Below are 16,528 nucleotides of genomic sequence, written 5' to 3'. Positions count from 1 at the left end.
AGGCTGTCAGCTGTCAACCCGAGCTCCTAGTGTGCGCTAAGCTTCAGGGCTGAAGGCTGAAGGCGAGCGCTGTGCAGGCTGTGCAGGCTGCTCCACCGGGACCACTACAACTACTACTACACGCATGCCGGAAAGGGTAAGCTATTCGGAGCTGGACTGGGCTGGGCTTGAGGCACTAAGCAATGCGAGAAAGCTTAGGCTAGTTCTTGGGTGGGAATGGAGATGTATAAATATTGCTTGGGGGCTTCATCTGTAGGTCAGAAGTTCTCAGTTATCGTTCTCCTATCCAGTACCGAGTACTATCCTGCCACTACCTACCTACCTATCATCCGACCCCAAACCAACTATCTTTCTCTACAACTCTACCTTTCCTCTCTTCCCTTCATCCCCATGACCGCAATAACAGAATCCGGCGTCGCAATCGCCGAACTGATCGTGTACATCCCAACAGCCCTAGCCAACATCTTCATCCTCTTCCGCCACGGCATTCACAAGCAACTCGGCTGGATCTTCCTGTCTATATTCTGCGCGCTCCGAATCGCGGGTGCCATACTACAAATCCTGAGCGATAAGAATCCGGGTGATATGGCGTTGCTGGAGTGGGCTGTTATACTGAAGTCTATTGGGCTCAGTCCGTTGCTGCTGGCCAGTTTGGGGTTTTTGAAGAGGGTGTATGTCTGACCCTACTTAACTGCCCTCGTATGTGGCTTGTTTAACATAAGCATGACATGGGCAGCTTTGATGAAACGACGAGTCGAGTACCTAGTGTGAAAAACCGCCAGGTTATAGAGAGCGTCGGTGCTTCGAATGGGTTGATTGGGAGGCTGTACGTACTATTCTTACCTACAAGGTAGACAGTCCTAATTTTCGCACAGAATCCGCATCTACAACAAAAAAGCAACCACCACCTCCCGCCGCAGCAGAACAATCCAACTCCTGCACATCCCCGCAATAATCGCCCTCGCGCTCGCAATCTCCGGCGGGCTAGACACAGCCTCTTCCGACGCCTCAGACCAAAGCGACGGGAGGGCCAAAACGCGCGGCGCGGTTGTCCTATTCCTCATTATATACATCGCCCTCGTCTTCCTGTGGGGGATTACACTACGCGATCTCAGACGGGGCGTCATCGGCGGATCCCAGAAACGCATATACCTCGCTGTTTTCCTCGCGCTGCCATTCATGGCTGTGCGGGTGGTGTATAGTATGATTTCGGCTTTTGGGTCTGATAGGCGCTTCTCGGTTATCTATGGTGATGTTGGTGTGAGGCTTGGAATGGCGACGATCGAGGAGTTTGTCGTCGTGTTTATGTATACTGTTCTCGGCGTTGTTACGCCCAGGGCGGAAGTAAAGGAGAGCGCGAGGTCTGAGTCGCCAGAATCAGATCCTAATCTTCATGCGGGTCAGGTGCCGGGGTATGGAATTGGGATCCAGCCGGGTTATCAGGGTCATCGTGTTGCTTATCAGCAGATGGGGTATGTTGATGGTGCTGGGTATCGATGATTTAGATATAGATGTTACATTATAGTGAAATCCTGATTCGGTCCGATGCATGGAGAATAGCGTGCCGTCTGTAGACTATAAGACCTTGAATTCTTGATGGTTCTTGAGCAAGCTGGTGCCTACTTACTTACGGCGCCTTCAGTATGTTGAGACGCTCTGGTTGAGCCTCCTCTCGGAGATGGGTCGGAAGGACGCTGAACGCTCATCGCTTTTTCCGAAGACTTTGGGCCCCGGCCCGCTGGCCTGGCAACTCACAGAGATAGCGAAGTTCAGGTATCACGAATATATTCCAAATCTTAGAACTGCTGTCTGCAGAGATAACCAAACGAACATGCTATAGGTTGTTGCAAACTCCACTTTTATCATCTACTAGATCTGATGTCTGTGCCAAATCTACACTTACAATACTTACAGCCTCTTGAGGACATCATCCAGAACCTCAGTGGTAGTAGCCTTGCCACCCATGTCAGGAGAGAGGTACTTGCCCTCATCAAGGTTTCCATCAACAGCAGCATAGATCTTAGCGGCGGCGGCCTCCTCACCCAAAAACTCAAGCATGACAGCGGTGCTGCGCAGCGTAGCGATAGGGTTGGCAATGTTCTTACCCTCGATGTCAGGGGCGGAACCGTGGCAGGGCTCACCGATGGCGAAGTTATCACCGACGTTAGCGCTCGGAACGAGACCGAGAGAGCCCACGAGGGCGGCGGCGCCGTCGGAGAGAATGTCGCCGTAGAGGTTCGGCGCGACAATGACGTCGTAGTATTCGGGCTGGCGGAAGAGCTTGTACACCATCGAGTCAACGATCTGCTCCTCGACTTCGACGGAGGAAGAGAACTTGGACGCGGCGAGGGCGGCGCGGGCAGTCTCGCGGAAGAGGCCGTCAGTCTGGGAGAGGACGTTGGACTTGTGCGTAATGGTGACCATGGGCTTGGAGCGGGTTGCGGTGGCGGGGTTCGTGTCGCGGATCTTCTGGCGGCGGAGGGCGATTTCACCGGCGATGGTGGAGATGCGGGACGAGGCGCGCTCGGAGATCTGCTTGATGGCGCGGGCGACCTTGCCGTTGGGGGTCTCCTCAGTGGATTCTTCCTTCACGTAGAGGTCTTCGGTGTTTTCGCGGACGATGACGAGGTCAATGGGGTTGCCGCCGCTGGCGCCGACGGTTGTCTTGACGGGGCGGACATTGGCGAAGAGGTCGAGCTTCTTGCGGAGGGCGACGATGGGGGAGGAGTAGCCGGCGACCTTGGTGGAGGGGGAGCTATCATTAAATATTAGTGACTGGCTCTTTTTTTGGCTGGTTTTTCTTGACTCGCCTGACGGCTCCAAACAGAGCACCGTCACACTCTTTCTTGAGGATCTCGACGGTCTTGTCGGGCAGAGCGCTGCCGGTCCGCTTGAAGCAGTCGTAGCCAGCGTCGAGGTCGACAAAGTTGAACTTGAGGTTTAGAGACGAGGGAAGCGACTCAAGGATCCGTCTACCGGCCTAGAATTATCGATCAATTAGTATCCTCGACTTGGTGACATGCTCGCCAATGCGACTTACCGGGATGACCTCCCGTCCGATACCGTCACCGGGGATGAGACCTACACAAGCCGTCAGTGAGCAATTGTCCAGAGGCCATGCTGTACAGCAAAGGAAAGATAAACTGACCTATGCGAAGAGTCCGAGCGGCAGCCATTGCGAGTAACCTGGGTTTCCTGCTTGACGAGAAAAATGTCCGCAATCGGAGGGAATTGTTTTGTATGGTGGCTGGAATTACCTTTATCCGCGATATCGCCGGACCGGCAGTAGTTGAGCTTGTGGATTGCCATGGCTTCATCTTTAGAGCTTGACGATGATATCATGGCTCAGTTTGTGGTCTTCGCGTAATATTCTGGCCAAATATCTAAACGGCCGTACACTTCAGGGCCCTGATCATATCCTTGTCTTCGTCTGGGTTTAAAGAGCGAACATCGGACACCAGATGCACGCACTGGCTCGAGGCATCCTTCGACAACGTGACTATGCTCGGCTGGAATAACGCATATCGTAGTTTGAGTTTGCGATAGCATCATCCCATGTCCTCGTATCTAGGTTGATTGTTCAGCTGGGCTTGACGTGAAAGCTGTCATAGAGCTCAACGTCGACTGCACTAAGCCCGATAAGGTCCTTGGTCTGGAGCTCTAACCTCGCGCTAAACTGCATAAGGTACCTTGTGCTCCACTTTTTGCTGAGCCGATCTTTCCTTTGTTGAGGGGGGAGGGCCATCTATACGGTCTGGGGCTCATGGTCCGACTCGAGCATCATCGGTTGTCTGGATAATCTGGCTTCGTGCACCACTGTTAGCGTGCAGCTGTTTTAAGGGATGGATTTTTCTGGTGTCCGCAGTCATTTTGGATCAACATCTTCGCAGCCTCTTCGTCCAAGACGTACTTCGAGCTTGACATACTCTTGCTGGATTGTCGAAGGTGAGATGTCTCTGGAAATGCAGCATGACCTGGATGACAGTCGCTTGTACCGTCAGTCGCCGCCAAAGGGAGTCAGAGAATGGATTTTCGTTACGGTCTTATGCTCCACGCAATTACTCGTCCAAAGCGCCTTTGGATATATCCTCATTCCTTTGCACATCGTCGGACAAACCTTGGCCAGGGTCAAAATGAGGCTAACAGGTTGACCTGGCATGTCAGCGGCTATAGCATGACTGTGGGAACCTTCATTCTGGTAGCCGGAAAGCTGGGCGACCTCCATGGTTCAAAGCGTATCTTCGTTCTCGGATGGGCGTGGTCCGGTGTATGGACTATTATCGGAGGCTGCAGTGCCTTCACACATTCTCCCATATCCTTTGATATCGTTCGATCTCTGCAAGGGATTGGCCCAGCCTTTCTGCTCCCGAATGTGCTGGCAATTGCGGGAAGAACATATCCTCCCGGCAAAATTAAGAACATGGTCTTTTCGGCGTTTGCTATGGCAGCACATCTGGGGTGCTCTACTGCTGGCGCTGTTGGAGCGGCTCGTGCGGAGTGGATTCGGTGGCCTTGGGTGATGTGGTTGTATGGCGTCGGATGTTTCGTTCTGGCTCTCATTGCGCTTTGGGTAGTTCCGTCGGACTCTCATCGCAGCCGACAATATACCGCGAAGTCTTTTGACTACATTGGCTCTTTCCTAGGGTTACAGGGCTGCTTTCGCTCAGCATTGCCTGGAATCAAGCACCGATTGACGGTTGGTCCACGCCCTACGTGTGCGTCGTTCTGATCGTGGGCTTCCTCGTACGCGGTCTTTTCGTCCTCCAAAAGAAGCGTGCGCTAGATCCAGTTCTAGACGTGTCTATCTTCAAACGGCGTGTTTTAGCAGTCCTTGTGACGACAGAGCTCGGCTAGAGCAGCTTCGGTGGCTGATTCTATTACCTTCTCCAATTTATCCAACAATTCCGTGGCGTATCTCCTTTAGAATCAGCGGCACAATTCGCTCCAGGAGCCATTTCAGGTGTAATCGCTGCCCTAGCGACCCCATATCTGATGTCGGCCATGTCCAGTGGCTGGCTGATGGTCATTGCTTGCGGTTCGTTTCTTGTCGGATGTCTCTTGATGAGCACGGCACCGGTTGAGCAATCATACTGGATAAACACTTCTTGGTCTTTCGTCATAATGGCAGGGGGGTACGTCTGTCATCAATATCGTATTAGACGAAACTGACTTGGCTGTCAACAGGATGGATATCTCGTTCCCAGCGTCAGCGACTATCCTCAGCGACGCAATTCCGGTGAAAGATCAGGGAGCGTCGGCATCGCTTGTCAACGCCGTCGTCAATTATTCGATCACAATAGGCTTAGGTATTGCTGGAACTGTAGAAGCGCAAGTGGGTCACGGTGGAGGATATCTGTTGCTTGGGTCGGTCTGCGTTGTGGACTTCTGTAGGGTCGTTGTCGCTTGCGTTCGGTATCGCTTTGGTGTATGTTATTTGGACCGAGGGCATAATACTCTAATGGTTTCGGTTGAGAAAATAGGAGAGGTTTAAAGTTGGGTAGAGAGTGGTAGTGGTGATTGGGCTATGGCTTTGTTAGATGGCGCTTTGAGAAAGTGCGGGGAACACTGGTGCCACAGAAAGATATATCTCAAGACCACGTCCGACTGGCTTCTCAATTCTACTTCTTATCAAGTTGATTTCGGGTTGAACCAAATGAATCTCTGCTCATTACCTCAGAAGTCTGTATGAAGCTCATTTTGAGTGCAAACAGAGAGATGAACGAATCTGTTTGGATTCCTCATCTCTCATAACTCTTGTCTCCAGCTTCTTACTTCGGTCCATCCTACCACCACTCGATTCATCACGGAATGCAGCGCGAGTATCATGGCATCTGCATCTCAAACCAATGAATGGGTTTTTTATTACGACCTCTCCTACCCACCAGCGCCCTACCAACGTGCAACGATCGCAGATGCGACAGCGGGCTATGCGCGACATTGGCTACGCTCGTCGCACGGTGCCACGGAAAGAATGTCCCTTACATGTCCATGCTCCTGAGATGTCGCGTGACACCAGCGACAGAGCTTCGGCGATATGCGCTCCAGGCACCAGTCACTATTTGCAGGGCAATCACCGCCGTCCATCCCATCATTGATGCCCTATCCTATCATTCTTGATACGGAAACAGGGTGGATGGTTCAGCATAGTACGTTGTTGCCTTTGCATCATCCCATTCAAAACTTACGCTAATTATGCCCTCAGTGTTCTCAAATGCTACGTCAAGCCAATTTCGTGTTTATCGGAACCGCTGGTATCTATTGTGCATGACCAACCCCGCTGCATTTGATCAGATGCTTGCCACATATGCAACTCATATCGTCCATGATCGACCAGAGAGCAACTTGCACCAGTTCATACTCACGAGCCATGCCAAAGCTCTCGCTGGAGTCTGTGACTACCTGAATAGTCAGGCAACAAGTGATAAACCTATGTTACGGCACATTGAGCGCAATCGCTGCCTTAGTGTGCTACTCTCAACTTCAAGGGGATCAACTGATGTGGGGGCTGCACATGACGGCTGTTTCCATGCTCATCAAGGAGTCACGGCTCTCACCGAGTGAGCTGGACGGGGGCGTTATAAACTTAATTCAGTGGTTTGTTATCGACGCCTATCGACAAGAACAACCCACTGACATGCGATTCGTACAGGGTCGAATCGATCGGTTGCTACGCTTTCGATATCCTTCCGGCATTGAACCGCCTTAGAAAACAGAAGATTCCCAGTATTTTCCCGCACATATTGAACCCTTACCTCATTGCTTGGAGGCCGTCGGCCTGTCTCTATCCCTCGGCTCCGGCGTTCAAACTTTACGGCGGATTCAATGCGCAACTGTGCCGGCGGACGACCACATTGGGTGAGTCCGTCTGGCGCAATCCGGTGGAAATAGACGAGATAATTCACCCGCTCACTGACCAATTTCTGTTGGAACTTCACAACTCGGACTCCTCGCCTATATCCTCCGGTGTCCGATCCGCGGTATTGCTGTATCTTGCTGAGTTCCGACGAACATCAGGCATCAGTCCTGTGGTCACCGACGTACATTTGCAGCGGTTATGCGGATCAATGGATGCTGTGGAACGAGCCGCAAATCCCGCGATCAACCCGGACCTGACATTGTGGTTACTCACTGTCGGTGCATTGGAGGCTAATCCTAGCCGGAACTGTCACTACTTTTACAGCCGGCTGTCTCCGGCATTTCGAGCTCTTGGAATAGATTCGAGACCACTCTGGAAGCAACACTTGCAGGCGGTTGCATGGTTTGACTACTTGTTCGAAAGCAAGCTGCACGCCATCTGGGTGAGTTGCCAACAAAGTAGGTTAGCTCGGCCGCCGTAAAACCAGCCGTAAAACAGGCAAGGGTCTGGCAGCGTCCAGCGCAGTCGCTAATGATTCTATCTCAAGGGGCGCAAGCTTCAAGGGGTGATTTCATAGACCCCTTTATAAATGGCGCTGAGATTGGAAGGAAAAAAGCAAGTTGACAAGTGGTCATAAGGCACTCCAAACAAGTGAGTTTGCAAGCAATAGTGGCGACGGACTAGCTTATGAAGCGACATAACTGGGTAAAGTGCCGAGATTATTGGAGACAGAGGAGACACAGGAGGCACAGGAGGCCCAGTCTGGTCGGAGTGAAACAGAGATGAAGCCGCGGATCCGCCCCCTGAATTTCTGCCTCAGGCGTGTAACACCAAGTGCTAGTGTGTCAGCGTCTCTCCTATTCTCCTCTTCATCTCGTTGATTGACTTTGTTCATTCCATGGTTATTCTAGAGTCTTTGTCATGTTTGCTGCGTCTGGACACCTGCATCTGGTTGCCCAATCTCACTATTAAATTACTCCGTCTGTTCCTGGCTTTGTTTGTTTACTCTTGCTACTGCTTATATCTCGTTGCGCCCCCGCTTCGCCTCCATCAGACCAACGTGTCCTAGCTTTCGCGACACTGCGCGATTCCACCTCCTACCACTCTTCACAGTCATCGACAATTACCGAATACCGCGCCATTAGCTATAGCCATCTCTCTCGTCAAGCTCCGGCCAGCCTAGGCCAGGTCGTCATTGACTTCCTCCGCGTCGCGAACCACCCTATTGCATCATCATGGCCGACAAAGGTGCCCACCCAGGCGTGAAGAGTCTTCTCGCAAGGTTCGAAAACACTCAGCAGAACACATCGTCTCCTCCCCCACGCGATCGATCTCCCGCCGGCTCGGATAACCTGTCGAAAGTGCGCGCAAGCTTCGTCGCTGTCGAGGGAGGATCTCCGGGAGGTCCCGCTCTTGGTCTACGGCGCATCAGCCCCAACAGCAACGATGGCCCCCCTACACCGACCAGAGTCAAAAGCTTCAGCTCCGACGATCTCGATGGTAGCGTCAAGGAAAATGGCTCTTCCGCTCAGCCGACGAATGGAATCGGGAGCCCGCAGAAAGTGACCGAAACCGAGAAGAAAGAGCCTATTGCCGAGACCGCTGAGGTCAAAGGGAAAGACAAGGCCCAGGAAACAACCTTTGCAAACAAGGAGAACCAGCCGGCACCCGAATCGCCTGCCGTCGCACCCGTTTCGTCAACCGCGAAGCCGATGAAAACGGTCACGAAGAGGCCATCAGATGTACATGTCGGAAAGACGGCCCCAACCAACAAGCCTGCCTCAAAATCTCCGACTGCCAGAACCTCGGCACACACGCGTACCACATCAAACTCCAAGCCCGAAAATGAGAAGAGCGCTAGGACGACGCGCGTCTCACGGCCGTCTACAACTGCTACGACTGCGAAGAGTGACTCGGCGAAGGTCCCTGTCCACAAACCAAGTCGAACTTCACTTGCGACTGCGACAAAACCATTGGCAAGGGCCTCTCGTGCCTCTACTCCCGCCCGCGAAAACACAAAGCCGACACCTCGTTCTAGCGATGTTCGATCATCATCAACAGCTAGGCCAGCTCGTACTCAGAACTCCACATCGGCAGCTAAATCGAGCACCACTGGAATGACTTCGGGTCTGTCACGCAAGCCCTCAACCTTGAAGAGCACTACTCGCCAGCGAACAGTCACTCCTACCGCCTCCAGTGTCCGCAAACAGACTTCGCGCTCCCCTCCTTCAGCGAACTCAGCGAGCGACCGCCCAAGTTCCCGAACCAGCACCGCCTCCCGACCAGTGGACGAGGGATTCTTGGCTAGAATGATGCGCCCTACCGCGAGCTCAGCTTCCAAGGCACACGAGAAATTGGAAATGAAGAGTCCTCCTCGATCTACGGCCGCCCGCGCCCCGAGAAAAGTCCCATCAACACTGAACGCTCGTTCGGCTGCATCCACAAAGGAGAAGGTGGTGGCTAAGAAGCCTTCCCCCAAGGTCGAGAAGCTTGCCGGCGAATCTGCGAGACAGCCCGAAGAGAATCAGGAAGCTGAATCGGTGCAGAAGACTGAGGGAGCTATTCTGGAACCTCCAGTCGAATCTAAAACCCAGTCACCGGAGCCTGCTGCTGAGGCTGAAAAGCCAACTGAGGCCACCCCCGAGCCGCAGGTGGAAGCTGTTGCTGAGCCCGTGGTCGAGCCTGCTGCGAGCAAACCTGAGACTGAGGCGGAGTTGACTCCGGTAGAGGCTGCCGCTGAGACCACCGTTGAGCCTACCCCAGCTCCTGCAGAGCCAATTCCTGGGGTTCCCGAAGAGAAGACTCTTGCTCCAGCTGCAGAGATCGTGGAAAAGACTGTCGAACCAGCAACCGCCAATGGGATTGACATTTCTCAATCAGCTGAGCCCACCAAGCCTGAGGTGGCTGTTGCTTCTGAAGACAAGGAGTCCAATGCGACCACTGCAGCCCCCGTCGAGCCAGAAAACAAGCCGGACGAAATCGATATCGATCTCCAAAACTGGTCGCTCAATTAGAACAAATCCTAGCTGGACCTCGTCATCTTTCTTCCACCTTCATGCAACATTTCACATCTGATTACATTTCAATTCTTGTGCCATACTTATACCCTTCTCCATTTTTCGGAGCTGGAGCAACTTTCGGTGCGTGCCCGCTTTGCTCATCTTCTCCTCATTCATGTACTGTTTCGGGAAACCTTATGCCACCACGCAGCTCACCACGATTCGACGTCGACGCTCGCCTGGTTGCGCGTTCATTTAGCGGTGTTGGAAATCCTTGGATGATTTAGCGTTTTTCCTGCATCTTACTCTTGCATCAATCTGTCTGGATCTCGGAGTATCTTGGTTGTTCCTCTCCTCACTTCTTCTCACTTCTGTTGAAGCTATCCTGTTCTGCTGTTTGACTATCTTCTTGTGATTGCACCTTCTTCTCTTCTTATCTACTCCGTCCATATTGTTCACTGGTCTCGACTTCCGGTACGGGGCCCCAATGTAGCTGGCACCTGAGTACGAGTCCACGTGAGGGAGGGTATATCTACTCCTTTCGGCTTCGCTTCGGGTGGACTTCATTGCTCAAATTACTGTTTATACTTCTCTTCTCTGGTAGCATAGATTTAGGTACTTTGGCGGTTTGCTTCAATGTATTTGGAGGCTCTGAATTAACGTATTTGTTGAATTCGATGACACCGACCGTAGTGTAAATATCTGGATCCCTCAATCACATCCCTAGGTGATTTGTCATGATGCCCTAGCCTCGAATCCACCAGTACCGTACATCCACGCCTACTCTCGCCGTTGGCCGCAACCCATGTATAGAGGGACTGGATTTAAAAGAAAAGCAAAGAAGTATTCAAGAATATGAGGAGACATCATGTCGTACAACAAAAAATGAATATCCCTCTCAGAACAAAATAACTACTCAAGGGTACTTGCAGTGCATACATAACTCCTCCCTTCTCGGCCGCGGTCTGCTTAACACCCGCCATTCATCCCCCTTGTTAACAGCTAGATAGGCCTTCGCCATCATACTCAACCTCGAAAACCAACCACCCCCAGCATAACCAGAACCCAACAAAAACAGGATAAAGAAAAAAAATCAAAGTTTCTTCTCCAACTTCTTCAAAAACCGATTAACACTACTCTCCACCCGTGAAGCTGAATCCTCTAATTTCCGCGGCCGCCCACTTTGTCCGGGATTCTGCATCGCCAGTTTGGCGTGGTCTTGCAGGTGCGAGCCGGCTTCTGCTTCTGTCGGGCGGTACATTGTGTTGTGGATTGAGTATTCCGATGCGGATGACGGGCCGGTGAGGCTGGGGGTGGATTGGTGGTGGATTTGTTGTTGGGGTTGTTGGATTTGGTACGGGTTTTGCTGTTGTTGTTGAGAGGTTTGATCGTATGAGTAGGTTGAGTACCCGCCTATCGAGGGGACTTGGGTGCCGTAGAAGCTTGGTTGTTGCTGGGGTTGTGGGATCTGCGGCTGCGGCTGCTGCTGCTGCTGCTGCTGGGGTTGACCATAGAGTTGTTGCGGGAGGTAAGTGGGTGGGTAAGATGGAGCCGCGGGCGGACTCTGCACGGATGCTTGACTCTGAGGTAAATACGAGGAGACGCTGGCGGGTGGGCTTTGAATGGGTGCTTGTGCTTGTGCTTGTGATTGTGGTGGGAAGGAACCTGGACGGGGAAGTCCCGCGCTTGGGGGTGGAGAGGCGTATCCCCCCGGGATGGCGTAGAGTCCTGCCGGGGCCTGGACCTGGGCCTGTCCGGGTGGAGGGGGAGGAGCGGCGTAGCCCGCACCAGAGACCTGGGTAGGGTCTGTGTATGGGACGCCGTTATCTGCCGCTACGGCTGCAGCGAGGCCATTTCCATCTGCGGCATCTGGTGGCGGCGGGGTTTTCTCGCGGTGCTTGATGGGTTCCGGCGCGGCGGGTGCAGCGGGGTTATATGGCAGTGGCGTGAACTGGGCGGAGTCTCGCTTCTGCTCGACGGATAGAGGGCTAGCGGAAGCCGTAGAAGCCGTGTATTGGTGCGATTGCGATGCAGTTGGAGCGCTCACTGGAGGTGGCGGGGGCAGTCCGACGGGCGCAGGGCTTACGACTGAGGTCTCTGTATGGGAGTTCCGCGTTTGGCCATTCTGGTACGCGGGGTCAGTGATGGCTACATTCTCCAGCTGTTGGACAATCGTGCTTGTTGCGTTGGTTTCGGGAGGTTGAGAAGGGTGTCGGTCGGTATCTATCTGAGCGTGAGACAGATATTGTTCGGCCAGATCCAGGAACTGGTCCGCGTCGCCCTGGGCCCAGAAGTATAGATCTAGAGTGTGAAGGCGCTGGATTGGATGCGCGCCGTTGGAGTCATTGGTGGGCAGTTGCCATTCGTACGGGTTTGCGCTACCTGGTGGCGGGGGGAAGGCGAGTCCTCCTTGTGTTTGTGCTTGTCCGTCGACTGTTATTGTGCATCTGGTTGGGAAGCTGGTCGAATGGCGTATGAAGACATTCCCAAGTGCTAATGGACTTAGCTTTTCCCAGAGCTGTAGTTTGAATGCGGGGTGTTTACCTCCATTGAAAGCATCCTGATCAGGGGTTCCGGGATTGTTCGCTATCTCAATCCTGGTCTTCTGCTGAACGGCATTGTGGTATAGATATAGATAAGAGCCCTTATCGAACCGATGAAGATGCGGCTTTGGGACGGGCGTCGTGAAGTAATAATGGATATCGGCGAAGCTGCGTGTCTCAGTCAGCACGTTATAGATATCTGCGGGGTAGTTGGAGCTCACATCGTCAACACTCGCTCCTCGCCTGGTAGCGGAGGCATGGTCAGCGGTTAGTAATTGTTTGTTTGCAAGTAGACGGCGGCACAAGGGAGGTTATATGGAAATGCAGAGGTAGCGGGAGACGGAGAACAGGCAGCAAAATGTTTTATAGCAAAGCCACTTACCAAGCCTCTACTGGGTCGTGCAATGCAGCATGCAGAGTGACGGCGGCAATGAGGGCGCTTAGATGTTGGCGATGATTCGACGGTGGTTGTTGCCTTGTGGCCTTACCTTAGTAGTATGGTGGTGTGGCCTTGTTGGCCTTGGATTTCAGGCAGTATCGGCGCCGTCCTTTTGTTTCTCCGAAATTTTCGTCGGACTGCCCGCAACTCCGCAGGTCGACGATTCAACGTCAATTGCGGTCGAGATCCTCAGCTGGGCTTCTGGGTATATTGGAAACTCCGTGTCGTCGTCTTACATCTTCTCACAGGTAATTACCCAATTATTTATCCTGTGCGGAACTCCCAGCTGATCGCCTGCTTGTTCGATTACAGGACACAGCTGGTCAATTGCGCCAGCATCAACTCAAAATGTCCCTTGTCAACCTAGCTCACGTCTGTTCGCATCTGAACAATGCCACCAAGGCTCGCCTCGGCTTCACCTCGATTCCCAACTCCAATCTCCACCTAAAGCTATGCCTCGCCCTTCAGAAAGACGGTTTCATCTCGTCCGTAGTTCGCGGCGGTCCTGAAGCTCCTGCTATGCACAACCTGCTCGGCATTCCGATTGCAAGCAACGGCAGTTACGATGCGGAAGAGTTAACACAAAGCAACGTCGCCACAAGACGGCTCTGGCTGGGGTTGAAATACTGGCAAAGTCAACCGGTTCTCTCGAAGATTACCATGGTCAGCAAGCCCACGAGACGCATTACCATCGACACTGCCGGCCTGCGCGAAGTCATCCGAGGTCAGAGAAGCGACTACGTGGAGGGAATCCGATCGCCTGGTGAGAGCCTTTACCTCTCGACGGATCAAGGCATCAAAGAAGCGCGAGAGTGTGTCGAGAAGAAAATCGGGGGTCTTGTACTTTGTCGCGCGCTATAATGATTTGTTGAAAAGGATAGAAGGTCGCTGGATGTATATTCCGAGGGTGGTGTCCGATGAGCTTGCATTATATCCGGAGTTTGGTCAGTCGCAGCTTCTCATTTTCTTCCTGTTTGCGACTGTTGGGATAATCACTGTGTATATTAACCTAGTAAATTCATGTACTATTTTCCACTTCTGACTCTGAATTTTGCTCGCGAAAGTACCATTGGAGTTTCAATTGTGAGAGTCTGGCCTAGCGTTCCTCAGTTGTGTGATTGTGTTGCACGAGACAAACCTCGGAAGGCGCTTCTTCGCTTTCCGTCTCCTCCCTTCTTTCCTCCAGCATCTCCGCACTTGAACAACAACAGTTGGTTTTCTCCATGTCCCAACTCTCTTCTTCAAAGTGATTCTTACTGCTGCGCGTCTCGACGAATCTCAGCCTTTTACGTCAGAGCAACGGAGACCACCGAATCTCCACAGGCAGTATAGCCAGGGGCTGGCCCGGCCGGAGCGGACGATATGGTTTTTTGATCAACGCGCTAGTCCACACACCGACAGACACAAAATCTCCGACTACCTAGCCTGCATACTACTGTTGCGAAGCTGCTGCCATGGCTGGAAATACAGTGTCGATCAAGAGCGTCGTCATCTCTGGCGGAAGTGGCTTTGTTGGTGCAGCCACGGCAAGTGCATTTGCGGAGAGACACCCAGAGTGTGCCATCACCATCCTCGACTTGAATCCTCCAGGCCCAACGCATGTCGTCCCAGAAAGCGCCTCCTTCATTCAGGCTGACATTACCAACGCCGACGAAGTGGCAAAAGCGCTCCAGCAGACGAGGCCCGATGTGGTAATCCATACCGCCGGCGTTGTTCCAGTCCTTGCTGAACGCTTTGGGAGAAGACTTGAGAAGCATGTATGGCGCATCAATGTCGACGGAACCAGAAACATGCTTGCGGCAGCAAAGGAAAGTGGATCGAAAGCCTTCGTCTACACAAGTACCTGTTGTGTCGTAACCGATTATCTGGATATGCATTACCCGAATATCGATGAGCGCTGGCCCACGCCCGGTACATCTCTCATATATGGGGAATCTAAGGTTTGGAGCCCCTGATATTTGTCGTCTTCCTATTCGTAGCGTACCTTTTTAGGTTACTGATGGTGCTACCGGCCAACCGTTAGGCTGCCGCTGAGGCTTTGGTCCTCCAACACTCGAACGATGCGATGCCTACCTGCGCCCTCCGGCCTTCCGTCCTTTGCGGGCCTGGCGACTATCAGTTAGTCCCCGCAATTCATGCATGCATCGCAAAAGGGGAAACGCCGTTTGTCATGGGCGATGGGTTCAACCTATGGGACGTCACCTATGTCACCAATATCGCAGACGCCCATGTCTTAGCTGCAGAAAACCTGACATCCTTGAGGACTGCCGCCGGGGAAGCATTCTTCATTCAGAACAATGAGCCCATTACTTTCAGGGACTTTTGCCTGGCAATATGGGCCCATTTTGGCCATACTCCGCCATTCGAGCTCCACATACCCGAACGGCTGGCGTGCTTTGCTGGGATGGTCTCTGAAGCATTGACCTGGGCCCTCGGCAGGACCACAACTCTCAGCCGCGGTAGTGTGAAAGACGCATGCGCTGTCCGGTATGCGAATGGAGAAAAAGCTAAGCGAATTTTGGGGTACGAAGCCCGTGTTGGTATCGAAAAAGGGATTCGTCTGAGCTGTGAGGTACGTTTATGTTGAGAAAATTGCTCTGCCCGTTGGTATCCTTTGAGCTTCGTTGACAGGATTTCAAGGACTATGCACGCCGCATAGGGGTTGATTTACCGTCGCATTTCAAGCAAAAGAACGAGTAGTTCTCGATCTTTTTACATCTGCAGATTATACTGTGCCGGCCCGCCTATCATCACCTATACGCGCTGATATTGAACAACAGCAACTGACATACAATCCACTGTCTTGACCAAAGCCAGGTAACACTGCAGCATCAATAGGATTCTTGGTCCAATCGCTCAGATGAGGCCCATGAGCCAGTTCAGATGCTGGTTCGCTGGCATCGAGGCCGACTGCTTGCAAAAACATATCACAGCTAGTATAGCAGGCATAGCTATCCAGCATTGGGCAGTATGACTTTCTCATGTCGACGCCCTTTGCGTCGAAATTGCCATTTGCCCTTCTCCTGTCTCCCTTGATTGATATCATTATGGAACGGTCCCTGTGCTACAGGCAGTATAATCGAACTCAGTGTTTCAAAGTGATGAGACGGCATCGGTTGTGCCAGGACCAATCTTTCCACCAGGGAGGGGGAAGCAGCAAGGTCAATAATTGGGTAATTTCCCCTCCGTTCCCGTTTTTGCGCTGAACCGATTTCCCTCCTGATGTGACTAAAAGGGCATGCGAGGGAGACACCTCGTCAGCAAGTCGGCGGTTGGTTTGGGCAACAACACATGCAGTCATATGTCTGCCCAACTCTCCAGAAGGGCCGGTATCCTAGCAAGCGACGAGGAACCCATGATCTCCACACTTCATCTCCCAACATTAGGCGGCTGTCAGTTCCGGGCTCGCGAATATTTGAGCCTTGACTCCTTGAGGGTTCAACCGGCGTTCTCACGACTCGTCGTTCTGGTGTCCAACAATGCGCTTGCACGGCAGTCCCACCCCCGTGTTTGGGGGTTATTGAGTAAATTGGCAACAGTTGGATGGCAATAAGTCAAAATTGAAAATCTGGCTAAGATTTTCCCCTGTAACCAGACCTCGTGGACGTTCAAACTGCACAACGTAGTCGAATCACCACAAGACGATTTCTACTTTTGGGCCCTTGGAAGTCACACAAGACCAGGCCATCGG

General features: G+C 52.6%; 7 protein-coding genes across 7 annotated transcripts; 5 read left to right on the top strand and 2 right to left on the bottom strand.

Annotated features, from left to right (window-relative positions):
- Positions 1-390: 390 nt before the first annotated feature.
- Positions 391-1,500, top strand: BDV17DRAFT_293417 (uncharacterized protein; the record flags this gene model as incomplete). The annotated part of the gene is made up of 3 exons (XM_073762604.1): positions 391-671; positions 737-826; positions 876-1,500. 3 exons carry the CDS (start codon positions 391-393, stop codon positions 1,498-1,500), a joined length of 996 nt encoding a protein of 331 aa, XP_073613460.1.
- A 408-nt stretch (positions 1,501-1,908) lies between these two features.
- On the bottom strand, positions 1,909-3,176 carry lysB (homoisocitrate dehydrogenase lysB; the record flags this gene model as incomplete). Its single annotated transcript, XM_073760320.1, has 4 exons — positions 1,909-2,755; positions 2,811-2,980; positions 3,041-3,081; positions 3,149-3,176. The coding sequence occupies 4 exons, from the start codon at positions 3,174-3,176 to the stop codon at positions 1,909-1,911; spliced, it is 1,086 nt and encodes a 361-aa protein (XP_073613459.1).
- Positions 3,177-3,461: 285 nt separating this feature from the next.
- Positions 3,462-5,637, top strand: BDV17DRAFT_283206 (major facilitator superfamily domain-containing protein; the record flags this gene model as incomplete). Its single annotated transcript, XM_073760319.1, has 7 exons — positions 3,462-3,495; positions 3,946-4,064; positions 4,127-4,614; positions 4,644-4,816; positions 4,925-5,132; positions 5,185-5,425; positions 5,578-5,637. 7 exons carry the CDS (start codon positions 3,462-3,464, stop codon positions 5,635-5,637), a joined length of 1,323 nt encoding a protein of 440 aa, XP_073613458.1.
- A 698-nt stretch (positions 5,638-6,335) lies between these two features.
- BDV17DRAFT_151686 (uncharacterized protein) lies at positions 6,336-7,439 on the top strand. Its single transcript, XM_073754497.1, has 2 exons — positions 6,336-6,594; positions 6,650-7,439. Exons 1-2 carry the CDS (start codon positions 6,497-6,499, stop codon positions 7,335-7,337), a joined length of 786 nt encoding a protein of 261 aa, XP_073613457.1. The 5' UTR covers positions 6,336-6,496; the 3' UTR covers positions 7,338-7,439.
- Positions 7,440-10,498: 3,059 nt separating this feature from the next.
- On the bottom strand, positions 10,499-12,782 carry BDV17DRAFT_269173 (uncharacterized protein). Its single transcript, XM_073758550.1, has 3 exons — positions 12,620-12,782; positions 12,400-12,566; positions 10,499-12,348 (listed from the first exon to the last, which is right to left on the bottom strand). The coding sequence occupies exons 1-3, from the start codon at positions 12,655-12,657 to the stop codon at positions 10,949-10,951; spliced, it is 1,605 nt and encodes a 534-aa protein (XP_073613456.1). The 5' UTR covers positions 12,658-12,782; the 3' UTR covers positions 10,499-10,948.
- A 163-nt stretch (positions 12,783-12,945) lies between these two features.
- Positions 12,946-13,879, top strand: BDV17DRAFT_269172 (mitochondrial 37S ribosomal protein uS8m). Its single transcript, XM_073758549.1, has 2 exons — positions 12,946-13,083; positions 13,148-13,879. Exon 2 carries the CDS (start codon positions 13,186-13,188, stop codon positions 13,696-13,698), a length of 513 nt encoding a protein of 170 aa, XP_073613455.1. The 5' UTR covers positions 12,946-13,083; positions 13,148-13,185; the 3' UTR covers positions 13,699-13,879.
- A 4-nt stretch (positions 13,880-13,883) lies between these two features.
- Positions 13,884-15,678, top strand: BDV17DRAFT_151609 (uncharacterized protein). Its single transcript, XM_073754495.1, has 3 exons — positions 13,884-14,777; positions 14,861-15,409; positions 15,478-15,678. The coding sequence occupies exons 1-3, from the start codon at positions 14,292-14,294 to the stop codon at positions 15,535-15,537; spliced, it is 1,095 nt and encodes a 364-aa protein (XP_073613454.1). The 5' UTR covers positions 13,884-14,291; the 3' UTR covers positions 15,538-15,678.
- The last annotated feature ends 850 nt before the right edge of the window (positions 15,679-16,528 follow it).

Source organism: Aspergillus undulatus, assembly GCF_047715775.1.
Source record: "Aspergillus undulatus strain CBS 261.88 unplaced genomic scaffold BDV17scaffold_41, whole genome shotgun sequence".
Taxonomy (NCBI): Eukaryota; Fungi; Ascomycota; class Eurotiomycetes; order Eurotiales; family Aspergillaceae; genus Aspergillus; species Aspergillus undulatus.
The sequence above is the reverse complement of the archived record's forward strand: the minus strand, read 5'-3'. Positions and strand labels throughout refer to the sequence as shown.

Excerpts from the sequence above, each read along its gene's own strand:
- BDV17DRAFT_269173 (XM_073758550.1), bottom strand. The coding sequence starts at position 12,657 with ATGCCTCCGCTACCAGGCGAGGAGCGAGTGTTGACGAT. Across the intron at positions 12,567-12,619 it reads GAGGAGCGAGTGTTGACGAT|CTTCGCCGATATCCATTATT; the intron begins GTGAGCTCCAAC and ends TGAGACACGCAG. Across the intron at positions 12,349-12,399 it reads TCAGGATGCTTTCAATGGAG|CACTTGGGAATGTCTTCATA; the intron begins GTAAACACCCCG and ends TAAGTCCATTAG.
- BDV17DRAFT_151609 (XM_073754495.1), top strand. The coding sequence starts at position 14,292 with ATGGCTGGAAATACAGTGTCGATCAAGAGCGTCGTCATCTCTGGCGGA. Across the intron at positions 14,778-14,860 it reads TCATATATGGGGAATCTAAG|GCTGCCGCTGAGGCTTTGGT; the intron begins GTTTGGAGCCCC and ends GCCAACCGTTAG. Across the intron at positions 15,410-15,477 it reads GGATTCGTCTGAGCTGTGAG|GACTATGCACGCCGCATAGG; the intron begins GTACGTTTATGT and ends CAGGATTTCAAG.
- BDV17DRAFT_269172 (XM_073758549.1), top strand. The coding sequence starts at position 13,186 with ATGTCCCTTGTCAACCTAGCTCACGTCTGTTCGCATCTGAACAATGCC.
- BDV17DRAFT_151686 (XM_073754497.1), top strand. The coding sequence starts at position 6,497 with ATGTGGGGGCTGCACATGACGGCTGTTTCCATGCTCATCAAGGAGTCA. Across the intron at positions 6,595-6,649 it reads GTTATAAACTTAATTCAGTG|GGTCGAATCGATCGGTTGCT; the intron begins GTTTGTTATCGA and ends CGATTCGTACAG.